The sequence below is a fragment of the Puntigrus tetrazona genome, chromosome 6 (genome assembly GCF_018831695.1).
Source record: "Puntigrus tetrazona isolate hp1 chromosome 6, ASM1883169v1, whole genome shotgun sequence".
Lineage (NCBI taxonomy): Eukaryota > Metazoa > Chordata > Actinopteri > Cypriniformes > Cyprinidae > Puntigrus > Puntigrus tetrazona.
Window position 1 is genome coordinate 11,120,546 of NC_056704.1, and position 16,062 is coordinate 11,136,607.

Consider the following 16,062-nt stretch of genomic DNA (forward strand, 5'->3'; position numbering starts at 1 on the left):
TTCATTTTCACTAACCGGTCATTTTATTTAAAAAAAAGGATGCAGACTGAATCCAAAAGGCCATTCTGTCGAGTAACTGGCAAATAGTCAAAATATACATAGCCTGAATGTCTGCTAAATATCTATGCTTACTATAAATATAAAATATATTAAATCTCAAGCCAAATAGGAACAATAACTATTCATTCGAATGAATCCATCCATCCAGCCTTGTTGAACCGCTATCTGTTTATCCATCCTTTGGCTTAATTCACTATCACCATCTTTTCTGAACAACCGAGCCTGTGTGTGAAAGTTCAAATACCAGTGAGGCCACATATTGCGACCGTCCAAAGAAAAACACGGCTTTCTCAGTCACTGTGTGATTATCAGCGGGTGGAGACATAAATAGCACCGACTGATAAGGAGTAACAGGCGACCACAGTGATGCTGTAGTCATGTTTTTGGCGCTAACATTACTAAAAAAGAACTACAGAATGTAGGCGAGGACGGAATGGAATGGAAAGTTTGGATTAGAGGAACGAGACGTTTTTTGTGACTCCGAGGATTTCCACGTTGGGGTCAAAACCACACACGGGGTCAACATAAATGCAAATGGAGTCGTAGAGGGACTTCAGTGAACTGTATTTTACTTGTGATATAAATAAAAGCTTTGTCTAGCATGATCTTTATGGCCGTTGGCAAATCCCACATATGAAATATGCAGCTTTTCTTGTGCTTAAAATATGATGTGAGATGTTGGCTACAACACAAAAACTAATGTGAATACACACAAAAAAGATATTTAAGGTTTTAATGAATAAAAAGTTTTGAGAAACTTTTTCAAAGTTTTATAGTAACATCAGATTTTCAAAAAATGTCACATGATGTAAGAATGAAATAAAAATTAGCATTTTCTGTACACCTTAAACACAATAACTGTGTATTACAACAGGGCCTCGACTTATGATATTTATAAGAATTGTATTAGCTTGATAAATATAGGTATCTTTTTCACATTCTTTTCTTGGAGTTTCAATATTAATATCAGCTGTAAATACTTTTTACTCCTTTTTTAAGCATAAGGAAGGTCAATTTCTAAGTGGATAGTTTCTAAGGTAAAAACTATACTATACTATTATTCTATATTTTGAACATTTAATGAATTATTCTACTTTTGTTTGGTAACAGGTTTTGTGTATATATATGTGTGTGTGTGTGTGTGTGTGTGTGTGTGTGTGTGAAATTAATAAAATAAATATATATATATATATATATATATATAGACAGATAGATAGATAGATGGATAGATATATATATATATATATATATATATATATATATATATATATATATATATATATATATATATATATATATATATATATATATATATATATATATATATATATATATAGATATATATATATATATATATAGATTGATTATGTTTTCACAGTTGAATATTAAGCTACTGTACAGTCTCAATGTATTCCCCAAAACAAATTTTGTCCAAGAATTTAGTCATTTAAAGGTCTAAACTGAAAGTTTTTCAATAGCAGCTGAGGCTCTGAGGTCTTTATGTAGTCCAAAGCCCCCCATGTGTCCTCTCTGTCTTTATTGAATGTCCTCATTGTCTCCAGCTCTCACTTCCCTTCTCTCTTTGCCGTTCTCATTTGACCCCTGTCTTTGCTGTGTTCAGGTGGCGTTACATCTGCGGCCCATCCAGTCCCTGCCTGTGCACCAGAAACCGCTGGTCTTCGTCCTGAACTCCCCTCAGCCCGTCTTCTGGAAGCTTCGGACAGAGAAACTGGCCTCAGGAGTCAAACGCATCTTCCATGTGAGTCCGAACTGCTTTACGACTCTCAAACCGTCTCTCTATCACGTCCCTGTCTGTCTCCCCATCCTCCCCTGCACCGCTTCCGAGCCAACTCCATCCACATGTTCCCTGTAATGAATATTCAGATTCCCGCTCATTCCAAATCAACAAGCATCTTTAAACACACAATTCATTTACACTCTCTTTGGCTCGTCTTGCCTTCCTCAAACAAACTTCTCCAGTCTCCTGTCAGCACAGGTCTTACTCGCTCAAAGATGCATTCAGGTGTGTGTACCCAGAGGAAATACAAACATGCTCGCACACACACGTCCGTACACACGTAAACGCACCCCATGCCAACACAACCAGCTTTTAGACAGAGGCTTGTGTAATTGCATCTGGCACCGGCTCACAGGTTTATATTGACTGCTGCAGTCTGTGGATGTTCACCACGCTGCCTGGCGGATGTTTAGTGGCGAGACGGTGTCGAGGTTTATACTCTAGTTGTGGCTTCGCTCTGTTCCCCACTGCTTTACCCATCGCTTTCACCACAGAAACGCTTACTGCTCAGTGGGTGCTCTTCGTAGTTGGCGTAGTTTTCGTGGTTTCATCAGCTTGTATCAAATGTTTATTCTAAGATGAAAAAAAATGGACAGGCTCCTCACATGAAGTGAACGTGTCATTAATAAGTTGTATTGTTCATGTGAACAGCATGGCTTAGATTATTTAGTATAAGAAAAGTAAGTAATATTCATGGTGAGATGTCTCAATTTGCGTCTGTGGAAATGTAAATCTCTATTGAAACTCTAGAGGAGACGTGTGAAATGATTCGGTGCTGTTAATCTGAGCAGCAGAACAGCATCATTTACGAAACGCAAGCAGAGTTGATCTTTGTAAATTGTTTGTAAAAGCATCAGTGTAGTTTTGGGGATAGATGTGTACCCTCGATAGCTATGTTTACATGTACACGCATAATCTGTTTATAATCAGACTGATGGTTCGATTGGATTGAAAGGACTACATGTAAACACTGCAGTCGATCAGTTTCAGCTTGATCTGAATGAAATTTGGTGGTCGATCAGAAATAATCAGGAAACTTGTAAATGGACAGTTTTTGGATTTGGAAAAACCTTAACGGATCAAAAAATGAAATCTTAACGCTACATTTATTTGTTTCATGATAATCCATTTCACTCCGGTGTTGTAATATGAAGGAAACTATCTGTTACTGTTTCTGTTACGTAGCACTCATCTGAACACTCACAACAAGAATATGGTGTAAATCAAATGTTTTTTCGTTTATCATAAATTCATATCTATTATGTCACTACATGAGACATTTTACCTTTTTTTTTACAAAAGAATCACACAGATATCCATATATTTGTTTTATGAACGAGCCCATTGTTATCTAGAATAAACAGCTGAGATATTAAGCGATTGCCTAGTGTGCTTTCAAAACATTTTGCCTAGAATATAAGAATTCATATCTACCTATTTTAAACCCAAACTCTTTGTATTCACTGAACTGCAGGAGACGTTCACTATTAGAACAAAAGAATCGTCATGGAGTTGTTTAATCATGGAAACTATTTAGACACAGGTTCGATCGAAGCAGTGTTACTCACAAATACATAATAGACCAGTGAGATCAGCGATTAAGACTCTCCCTGACAACATTATTGTTTTCCAGCCAACCTGTGAAACAGCGCAGAGTTACTTCACTCCTCTTTACCCTAAAATAACAAGATGACAAGATCCAGGGCGTTCCTCACTGCACCGAGGGAGCTCAGAGGAGAGCTGGAAGGGGTTTAAGTAAAGAAAGCCACCCCCTGAACGGCCGACCATATTTAGACAGGAGAGCACTGGGCTTAATGAGAAAATGAAAGTGGGCTGCTCAGGATCTCTGATCATAAGCATCGCTATCCAGGATGGGAAATGAATTTTTTACCCACCAGCAAAATGCTCAATTTTTCTTAGATTGCTTTTGTTGCAATGCTGAATAACATAGCTGTGAAATTGGAAGAAAAGTCATCAAATCTTTGTACATGACATCGTGTTTTTGTCTTTTTCTTCGTAATCCTCTCTGAAATAACTAAACTTAAAAAAGTAAATGGAAGTAAAACGGAATAAAACCACAAAAAACTTTATTTTTATGCATTCACGCTGTACTTGGTCTTGAAAATGTAGTCACACTTTTTGTTTTTAAATACTTTTGTGTTTCAACAACCTAATAGTTATTGTTTATGATGCTTCTTTTGGAAAATGCTATTACAGCTACCACTACTACAACTAATAGTACCAAAAAAATTGGTATTATTCCAAACATAACTTAATACTTCTCAGTAAATAAAATAATTTTCTTTAGCATTTCCTTCTCTTATCCAGGGTTATTTGAATATTAATGTTCTGTGCTGTTGTACAGTTTATTGTACTTTGAATTGGCTATTACCTTTTAAATGTAATTTAATTAATTTATCTTATTTTTTTATTTTGTTATTTTTTAGATTTATTTATGTTTAACTTTAATTATTTTTTTATTTTAGGGTTTTCCTTTTTTTGAAATTGTATTATTTTTATTTGGTTGCCAAGGCAACACTTCTAATTTCCACTTAACCTTTTGTGCATTTAATTTTTTTTTATCTAATATTTTTATACTTTTTCCAGCATTGGCATTTTTGCGTTCTTTTACATGGACCTTAGATTCATTTGATTCACGTATAATACAAACCTCTGCAAACGCTGCACATCCCTAATGCTACATGAGAAATTTTTGTAAAGGCCAACCAGAGACAGGTCGCCCGCAACCGTGACTTAAATAAATTATGCGCCCACACTTGGCTGGTAACGGGTGTTAATTTCCCACCCTGTCCCTGGTTTAACTGTCACACTCTTCCTCCCGGGTCTACGCTGTAAATACCTTCATGTAGCTAGCGGTTCTATGCAATAATCATTTTCAAATGTGTTTTAAAACCATAGCATGAGGAATGTAGTGCCGAGAGCCACTATTATTTCCATCTGTGCGGACAAGTTCTGCTCCGCTGCTTGTGTTGTGAATGCGGATGTATAGTGTCTCCGCAAACGCAAATGAAGTACATACTTTCTTTGTATATGTAAGGAGCTTTCTTAAACATGCATACTGACAAATTTACGAATGTGTTCATAACCCCTTTAGTGGCCACAGAGAGTTGTCCAACTGTACTACACCCTGCATTCTCTCTTTGTGAGTCAGTCCACTTTGACCACGTTAGAGCCCATCTTTCCTCCAGAATTCTAATCGCTTGTCATTCATCACCTGGGTGTGGGAAGGAACTATTTATTCTATAAAACTGCCCGTCTATAAAACATATTTCAGTCTTGTTGCATGGCAAAAAACCGAGCACAGAATGAAACCAAACCACTTTTTTTTTTTTTGGTTTGTAACCAAGGCTCGGGTTTCAGATACTGCTGAGATTATGAATAAGAAAAATGTAATATTGTGCTAGACCACAAATTGAGTTATTTCCTGTAGAGACAGGATGTATTCTTATATGTCGGCTTCATATGATTTCAGACAGACAACTACGGGCAGAATATATTTCGGAGGAGAACGTGCTGAGGTCATCCTTGGACGTTTATTAGCAAGGCAACACTCTTGTAAATGTCTAGTTTCGTATGTAGTACTATTAAAGATCATATTTATCCTTTTGGCAGAGCCCAGGGCAAAGATGAAGATTGCGTTCGCAACAGACGCTTCAGCAGGTAGCTGTGGTTTGGCCAAGACAAATCCTCAAAGCGCTCGTAACAAATATGATTGACTTGTTAAATGCAAGCTGAGTGAATAAAATGCTACAGATATGTCTTCCTTCTTTGATACCTTATACTGTCTAGAGCAGTTTCACATCTTTCTTTTGCGAAAGCCCAAAATACAATACAAAGGATATGTCAATTATAAATATCAACCCTCTGCATGGTGAGAAATATCGCTCTTGTTAGCCGCTTGACTAAGAGTTCCAGCTGGTTCCTACAGTAGTGGGTGTACAGTAAATGTGACCTTACCTTTAGTGTAAATAGCATTTATTGCTATTTATACTTGGCATAAATAGTACGTAGCGCTAAGTAGGGCTGCACGGTTATGACAAAAATCATAATCGTTGATTATTCCCTCGGAATTGCAATTGGGATTATTAATGACGATCATCACAATTTACATTGAATAGTGTTCGCCATTGTTTGAAGCAACCACAAGCCATATTTTTAGATTAAAACAAACAAGCTAAAAACAACTGAAAAACTTAGCGGTTTTCTATAGTATTTAGCCTCAAATGTTAACTATACGAAATAAAATTATACAATATAAAATGAAAACCCTTAAAAAGACTCGTAGAAAGAAAAGATCAAATCTTATGCGCACAGAATAGCATAAGTTAATTTTGAACGATTATGTAATTGTGGTGTCTATAATTGTAATTGCGATTAGAAATTCAATTTATTTGTATAGCCCTACTGCCAGGGCTACACACACACACACACACACACACACACACACACACACACACACACTAGACACCCTGCTCTCTACATTAGCATCAGCACTGGCCAAAAGTGGACTTACTCTTAGTTTTGACTAATAGCACAGAAATCCTGGTGCCTTATGTGAGCTGATGATGTGATCTGTTGGCCCTTTCGTTGCAAACGGGGGACTTTACTTCTCAAACCCCATGTCTCCTGGAACATCTTAATAATGAGTCAGGACTGCGAAAAAGGACCTGATCCCATTGTTGAGCTGTCAGCACCGTACGTCCAGCCCTTTGCCTCATATCTTCCTTTTGCTCTTGGCTTTGATTTTATTAGCCCAAGTCTCATGATGACATCATCTGAATACACACAGGCACACACAGCCCTCACAGTTAGTGTGAGATCAGCCAGGGCTATGAGCTCACACTTTTACAAGAAGAACCTCCTTACCAGGCATCCTGACACACTGACAGAATTCATCCTTTTCGTAGCGGCTCACACACACACACACTATTTCCGGCTCGACTCTCAGTGAATTGAACTCAGTTCCAGCACATAGCTGCAGCAGATGGCTCAAGAGTGTGTAGCATCAGAGCCAAGTCTTGTGCGATTTTGTTTAAAACTTACAAACATGGCTGGAGAAGAAGCAGAGGGTGTACATCTGCTCACGTCTAGGGACAGATCAACCCAACTAATTCAGCTCAGCTACTTCAGGGTCAATGTTTTCTGTTTGAATCTAAAAAAAATAAATAAATAAAAATAACATACAATAAAATCAGTAAACCTGTTTTTAATTTCTAAATTTGAAATACAATAAAATCAAGCATGTCAGTGTTTTACAACTGTCCTATTATCATAATGGGAAAAAAAGACACAATTTGTTGAAATAAAAAATATATTTTAAAACTAAAAAAAATTGTTTATAACTGCGCTTGGTGGTTGTACTGCATGACATTTACCATTTTGATGACAATAGTATTTGATCAAAACCAAATACTTCCAAAATACTTTTTCTAAGAACTTGGCACATTTTCAACTACATTTTGAAACGATTTTTTCTTCTCTTTGTTTTTCATTGACCCTGCAACCAGCTTTGTACGTCTCTGGCCCTCAAAGTTGGCGCGCATATTTTTACAGCCGAATAATGGCTTTATAAGGCTGGTTGTCTGTGGATAAGCCCTGCCAACCCTTGTTTTCTGGTTCCAGCACTTGGAGGTCCAAAGAGGCAGATGGGAGTCCTGGAGTCTGAGCAGAAAGCTGGTTTTGGCTGCTTTGTATACATCACCCAGCCCTAAAACAAAAGCCCTGAAATCCAAACATCTCATTGTAAAACACAATCTCTGTGACGCCATTGCCAATTTACCGCCAGTCGTGAAAGAGCCTGAAGGGAGACATTGTATATCAGAATCATCTTGAAACAAATATTGTTCTTGTATGAAGGAGACCAGAACAGTTGGCGTATGTTGTACTTTTATTGCTGGTGATCGGCGGGGGGTATTGGTATCTACAATACTCTTATAGCACTCTTGGTCAAGTGACTCTACGGCCAAGCCTTCTTGGTTAGGCAACAAGATGTTTAACAAAAATGTGCACCAGCTATGTGTAAGTTGCATCTTACTCTGGTTATAAGTAAAGGACCACATTACTTGAACTTTGTTAATGTCGCAATCTGCAAATACATATTCATTTATGGAGAGCTTGCAACCCAAAAAGATACGTTCTGCTTAAATAACTGGTGAAACCAAGGTACACGGTTAAAGCCGTTGCACACTGAGCAAGAAATTGTCACACACTTAAAAATAAATACAACCTCATGTTGTGTCAATCCCGTTTACACACTACCTCTGAACGTTTGTCCATCATTTAAAAAATCCAAAATCAAAGTGGCCTCTCGTTTCATTCTGTATCTGAGGATTGAATGGACCCAATATTTCCTTCCTCGTTCTCACTGCTTCAAGACTCCATTTAGTACCGTTTTGCAAAAAAAAAAAAATTCGCAACAGATTAATTCATACGCATCTGACTCTGTGTCCAAGGTTTCGGTTTATGACACATTTCTGTTGTGACGCATAACCACATTCAAAGATTTCAGACTCTTTTTGCAACAACCTTTAGTTCTAAGCTAGCACACAAGAAGGCTACTATGATCCACTGACTAGACCGGCATCAAACCAGCACTAATCAGCCTGGAATTTCTTTTTTGGTCTGAGCTGTGATCTTCAGCAGGGTCTTGTTAAATTGGGGACTGTGTTCGATCTGGCAGATGTTTATGAAATGATGGCGCAACATTCGAAAAAGTTTGGCTGTTGTAAATTTGTTGCTCTTTCTGTATTTGCCAAATGGCTGTTTTCCTGATTTTTATTGCCTTGGGAGGTTAGCAAAAACAGTCTCCCTCTCCCTCTGATTTTTAATTGAAACCATTACGGGACCAATATTGGTTTTGCGATGGAGGTTGATCTGCAGGAACGCTCTTCTGTGACGCTTGCAGACAGATGGTGTTGTTTGTTCCACGGCAGTCTCTCTCTCTCCGGCTCGCAGGAACACGACCGTGGAATTTTGCCAGGAACTTGATTAGCTTTCTGGAGTGAGCGGAACAAATCACCCACAAATTTATTTACCGCCTCTCTCTTTAGAACGTCATGGCACTTTTTCCCTGAAGCTCACTTTGAATCTCTTTACTCTCACGTCCGTTTCAAACTATTCATCATCTACTACAGATATTTTAGCTTTCTCAAGGAGAGGGCGTTTCATAGTGAGATTAGTGTGCGCTTATAATTGATATAAACCATTTGGCACGCCAGCTTTTCTTATTCTCAACATATGGTTGTAATATGTGGACGTTGATAGGCAGAAGGTGCAGGAAATCCAGTGAAATATGCTTTCAGGAAGCATGTAGGGTACTAGGTGGAGGACAGATGTTAATCTGAGACGTTCTGAGGACACAGGTGTGATAGAAACTGTGCAGATGGTGCCGCCCTTGGCTGAGTCTGAACGTAGGTACTGTATAACAAAACCGGTATAAAAACCATGGCAGTAGTGAGATGTAACGTTTCATAACCCAATTTTTCTAACTTTTGGATCAGCAAATGCCAGATGTCAGGATGTTCTTCTGCTTTCTCAGCAGAAGTAGATAAAACATTTTGGTTTGGCTGGATGATGTGATTTTTAGTTGGGCTGTGCAAGACTCAGCAGCTCTGTAGGACATTTCTGGATCTGTCAGGTTACCTCACAGAGTTCCCTTGAGCCTCTACACAGACTCAGACAGAGTCAGACTCCTGAGAGCAGAGCATGGACATTAGCTCATATCGCTGAGCTAACCCAGGGCTAAGCTCCAGTCTGGACCTGTTTACCGACAGATAAGGCATAAACAGGAAGATTTATGCAGGGCTAAGCCTGCTGAAATGTTCCAGACGGGTTCTTGTGAGAGTGAGAAGCGGTGACACTCAAGACACTGAGGGAAACGTCATTCTTCTCAAACCAGACTCTGCTCCAATACAATACAAGACACTCTTCAGTGGAGAGAATGATACTTTTTCTATCTTTATTGGATAGATATATAGTGTTTCGCTCAACAGGTCACTACTGATGGCCTACAAATGTTCTTGCTTATATAAACAGAATAGTTTCTCATGCTAAAATTTCTTTAAAACAGGCATATACATGCATGAATTGGTTCTTACCCTTTAACTTAGTTAATGTTTTTTAAGGGACTGTTTTAACAGTTGTGTAGTTTGTATACACCCAAACCTTCTCCATTTAAGGACTTTTTGCATAATCACCCCTCAGAACTTTTAATGTAGCATTATTATTTATTTATTTTAATGTAAATAAATACATTTTATATGCTTATTTCATTTTTTTATTTAAATGTATATTTTATTTAATAATTTTAGTGTTTAAATTAAAGCAAAAGTCATATGGCTTTTATGAGTTAGGCTTATGAGAATAGCCAATACAACTATAATCTAATAGACAACTGATTATTTATTTATTTATTTATTTATTTCCCCTGGATCCTGTTTCATAATTATCCAGAAATAAGAACTGGCTTTTAGGATTGGGATCGGGGTTTCCAGCCTGAGGTAACCGCCTCCCACAGAGAGATTCTGCTGTTAACACACACCACTAATTATGCTCAATAAAGGTGAGCTGCAGCTTTCAACACTCACTAACCTCACTTCACCAACACTTACCACATCACTCATGAGACGCACTGTTGAAAAACATGTTTTTAATTGCTTTTCATTTTACTTTTGTTTATAAAACTCTACATAAACTAACAGTTATCTTTGTTTTTACTTACCTCTCGCTCTGAAGTCATTATTACTATTATATACTATTAGTTTTTTTTTTTACGTACACTGCGAGTCCTTCTTAGGTACAGTATGTAAAGTAATCAATCTCCCAAATTAAAGCTTTGATGCCAATCACGTAACTTGTAATTTTAATTTCATTACTAAAAGTTAGACTCATGTCATATACTATGTCATAATCTCTTAAAAACATGTCTGTCCATCTCTATGCTGGCATTGAGTTTGATGGGTTTGGAAGGGATGAAGATGGTTTTGGGTTGGGGGTCGGGGATCTGGCTGAACTCCAGAGTGGGTTTATTGCTTTCATATTCCCTTTTGGAATTCTTGAGGTTTGAAACTATTCCCAAAGCCTGGAGCTAATTTAGTTTTAGGCTTTTCCTTCTAATTCCTTGAGGCTATTACAGCCCTATTCCTGCAATTAAATCGATAAACTCCTCTGTGCTCATTTGGGCTTGCCAGCAGAAACCCCAACCCTCTCCTCTCCTCTCCTCTCCTCTCTTATACCTTTCAAGGAATAAAAAAAAAAAAATCAACAACATTTGTAGCTAATTATCACTTTTGTTTTTGTTTTCTCTCTCTATGCAAATGTATGAATAATTATGTGTAAAAAATATATTACACAAGTAAATGTTTCCAAAAAGTAAAGCAGAATAATATTCACTGTATTAATAGCATAGCCACAAAATGTAAACAATATGCATGTTTACATAATGGAATTAGTGTATTTTTTTTTTTTATTATTTGATCATTGACATAAAGAAACCATTTATAGTTCTAATAAATGCTGCTCTTTTCACTTTCTATTAATTGAAAACATCTGAAAAATTCAGGGTTTCCAATAAATAAATGGAGAAATAAAATAATGAAATAAAATAGAAAAGCACATGCATTAAAATAATTTAAAAACTACATTTTAAAATAATAAAAATATTACTGTTCTAATAAGAGAACACAAAAATTTGTAAATAAATTAAATTCCAGTAATATGTTGAAATTATTATTGTTTTTATTATAGTCAACTTTAGGCCACAAATGCTATTGATTAAACGTACCATCTTGACCCTATATATTCCTTTAAAAGGAAAACTTCACAAACTACACACTGTCTACAGTACATAGGAACCCTAAAAATAACCTTCAACCGAGTCCTGAATTCTTCGACGGCCTCTGTGCCTTTCTCATGCTTTTGTCTTTTTCTTTTCGAAATTTATCACTTCTGGCAAGGATGGGGTGTTTGCCTGGGGAGCCGTCCAGAGGTCGAGCAGATGTTCCTCCTGGTACTGGGTCGTGCACCGGGACAGATCTCAGCTACATCATATACCTCTCTTTATCTCCACCTCTTCTGTCTGTCAGCCCTGCGTGGCTGTAGTTCGGATCGGCGCAGCTCGCATGGGGTCCATCAAAGTTGTGGTGTGATATAATGGTTTAATTGGGTTTGCCAGCCCGGGGCCGGCTGAGCGCAGAAAGAACACCTTTGGGAGAATGAGCGAGAGAGAAATGAGTGGAAAAAAACCTCACAAGCATGGAAATGTAATGAGTCTGGGCCGTCTAGACCTTGTGCTTGGCTGTGTGGAGCTGCACGGCGAGTTTTTCAACATATGTGAATGTTTATCTCTCTGAAATGGAGCATGTGGACCCAAGGTCCATTTGGAGCCAAAAGGGAGGACTTTCGGAGCAGAGCCCGCCCAAGTCAAGCAAGACGACATGCAGAGAAGCTCACAGCACAATGCTTCATACATTTACAAAAGCACATTAAATTAAACTTAAACACAGACTTTTTTTTTACCTACATCTTACCTGTTTAGCTGCTTTGATGTGCTCACATTAAACTCAGTAATTGCTATAATTTGCATCTTATTTTTTTAAACATAGCATTTGAAGGAAATCAAGCGCGTAACGCATAGTTAGAGTGTCCTGGATGAAAGGTTAGCTGGCAGAAGTACACAGCAGTGCTATGACAGCTGTGAAGTGTACATACTGTGTTACTCTTCCTGTCCACTATGACACTAACACTACTCTCACTTGCTCTCTGTCTAACTGTGTTCTACATGTAGAATAATGATCCTTTTATAATCAAAATGATAGGTCTAATAAAGCACTAAAATGAAAACCGTTCAAAAACGAATCTGTTTTATGTAATGCATGAAAAAGCACATTTCGAAAGGTGCTTATTTGAAATGATTGTTTATGCTCGAGAATAATTGGCATGTTACCCTTTAAAACCTTTGAACCTTTTCATTTAGTTTTTTTCTGAGCAAAAAATAATTGTGATGCATTTTCCCTGATTTACAGAAATAACCAACAACATTTTCATTCAGTGTTACGGTTTTGTCAGACATATTTACAACAAAAATCAATTTATGACGTATTAGAAGACTAATTACTTTCACCTCAAATACCAATTAGTCATAATTTTTATTAAATTTGCCACTAATCCTAGGTTTTGCCTGTTTGTCAGTAAGAATTTTTACTGATTTACTGATAAACACAGTAAAATTATATGTTTCCTTATTATTTTATATATATATATTAGGAGTTAGGTGTAATTATGCCGAATTATGCACCTCATAAAATACATACAATTTAGCAAAAATCATATACATTTTTATAAGTGAGGTCATCATACGAATTAGCCTCCTCATAAAATATGTACAAATTCCCGTGAGATCTGGCTGCATTTTTATTCAGGGCTGTGTTTTATTTACTAGAAGTCACAAAAATGTATTTATTGGATTTTTTCCTAGATTCTAAATTACTTTAGGACATCTCTCTCCCACCAATCTTTAATACATACATTTTTTTAATGTCTAGTTATTGATGAAATGTTTTTTTTTCATAGTTCAAATTCTTGAAAGCTGTTATCTCGTGGCTAACTTCTTCTTTAGTCAGCTGGTTGCATTTCCCAGCATAGACGCTGCCTTCCGCGTGCACAAATGTTGTTTTTGTAATACATGTGATGCACATCTGTACATATAAACAGTATGTTTGCAATCTGCAGTCAGATTTAATTTATTCACATGGACAAAAGGTCTGCATGTAAACAATCGGTGTCTGCTGTACATATTTACTCAAACTAATCAATAGGATTGAACGAATATTAAAAAATTATTTGTTTTGCTGCATGTTTGGCAAATGTAGTATTGTTTAAATGCTGCATGCTACTTGACATGAGGTATTTGATCCCCCTAAAGTGCGACTTTGATGGTGTGCGAGTGTGAAAGTGTGTACATATGTTGTCTATAAGGCCGTGTGCCGTCCATGCAAAGAAGCTCCTGATGCACAGCAGTGTGTTATATAAACAGTAGAAAGCAGACACCTTATTGTGTAAGAGGACCATGTGTGAAAATGTGAAGCACACATTCAAGAAGGTTTCAAAAAACCATCAGGGCAGAGTGTTAAAGATGTGTTTTGGCAAAGATCGCATGGAAGGTTTCATTTTGGAAAGGCCTGTTGTGATACTCTTTTTCCTTTCCTCTCGTAATCTCCAGTTTTTGCCCTTAAATTTTATTACTTCAGACCTTCTTACTGTAAAATGGGATGTGCATACATCTTTGAGTTTTATGGGCCTGTCTTCATCAACAGAGAGACTTTTGTCTCTTGAAGTGTCAAGGGGAAAAACACTTCATGAGTTAACAAAAAGGCTTTGTATTGTACGTTGGGGTGGCTCAGGCAGCAAAAACCGTACAATTTCTCTTTGTAATACAATTGTTAAACATTTCCATGACTAATTCAGAAGTGATATGGAACTGGTGGTTATTGAACCTGGAACTGTGAAAACTGATCAGTCAACCAATCTGAACCAAGAATTTAACAAAACTGTTGCAGAAATTGTGTTAATGGCTTTATTTTGCTGACTTCTTAGGTTGCAGAGGGATCTGAAGTGCACTTTGAGAGAGGTAATTTCTCTGAATCGTGTGAGGTGAAGGTGGAAGATCTTCCTCATGGCAATGAGCACCTGCTTTCTTGGGCCCATCAACTATATCGTGCAATTACCTCCTTCAGCGAGCTCAAGATGGCCCATGACATCTACATCAAGGTTGGAGAGGGTATGTAAATATGAGCACGCACAACATTTTATATCCTTTTCAGGAACCTGTTGCAACTTTTTTCATTTTATTCATATTATTTTGAACAAATGACAAAGTTTCAAATTTGTATTTTGGTCTTTTTTGTGTAAAATAAATGAATAAATAAAATTAAATTAAACCTTTTATCTTATTTTTTTTTTCCTCATCGCACCAATTTTCTTTTAGTCATTAAAACAAAAATTTGCTCAGATTTGGATATATATATATATATATATATATATATATATATATATATATATATATATATATATATATATATATATTTTTTTTTTTTTTTTATTCTATTAGAATTTTATATAATAATAATAATAATAACATAGTATAAAATAGGATATTTTATATATATTATAATGCTGTCAAACAATTGATCACAATTAATTGCATCCAAAATAAAAGTTTTTGTTTACATAACATATGAGTTCACTCTTTATATTTGTAATGTATACATAAATACACACATACATGTGTTATGTAATATATTTTGTGATTAATCATTTGACAGCACTAAAATATTTACTTGCTCTTTAATGTTTATGTTTAATCAAAGCCAGTTTTCCACTTGGTAAACAAGAACATTTCTAGTAATTAGTTATTATTTTGCTTTAAGTATGTTTTTACTTGAAAATCAAATACTGATTAAGAAAATTATTTGTGTTTTTAGCTGCCTTTGAACTTCAATCATGGCCCAGCACATGTACTATTGCGTGTGTTTAGTAACCGAACCCATGGGTAATAACACAAATCCCAAAGAAGCCACCTCAAGTCATTCTGATATCCACCGAACAACATTTTAAAAACAACATGGCGGCATCCATTTTAAACGGCAGATTTTCTCTCTGCCTCTCATTCGTAACCAGTTGATTCGCTTGCGTGTCTTTTCTGTCAGTCCCATAAGCAGCCGAGTGATGGAGAATTGATGGAAAGTCCAAGCAAACATACGGGAAGAGTTTCAGGCGAAAACTCTTGACTGCCAGCTTGTGCGTACGGGCCCATTGCCAAACCTGAAGCCTTTCACAACAGTCCTTTTAAAAAGAGAAGGATGAGAAAGAATAGCAGACCGAGAGGAAAAAGGAAAAGTTTGGCAGGAAAGGTACAGAACAAGCACAAAAGAAAATAGAGCCCAAAACAGAAAGTCCAAATTTATAGCAGCACCAGGAAGCCCTGCAAGATGGCAAAGTATCTTAGCCATCTGCCCGATGACATGAGCTGCAGGGGAGGAAATTGGCTTATTCTCAAAGGAAACGGTTCGGGGGAATTTAACTTGAAACCGACTGTTGGACTTTGATATGATGTTTGAGTCAGACATGGCTGCCACATTCAAATAGATTTTGTTGTTTACTTGTTGAGGGCATGAAAGAGAGAAAGT

The 16,062-nt window shown here is 36.8% G+C and overlaps 1 protein-coding gene across 1 annotated transcript in view; it reads left to right on the plus strand.

Annotated features, from left to right (window-relative positions):
• The window catches only part of tgfbr3 (transforming growth factor, beta receptor III), an 89,542-nt gene that overhangs the window by 47,371 nt on the left and 26,109 nt on the right, over positions 1-16,062 (plus strand). The window contains exons 4-5 of the mRNA XM_043241582.1: positions 1,682-1,819; positions 14,471-14,654. Coding sequence (XP_043097517.1) covers positions 1,682-1,819; positions 14,471-14,654 — 322 coding nt within the window. The remainder of the gene's footprint in view (positions 1-1,681; positions 1,820-14,470; positions 14,655-16,062) is intronic.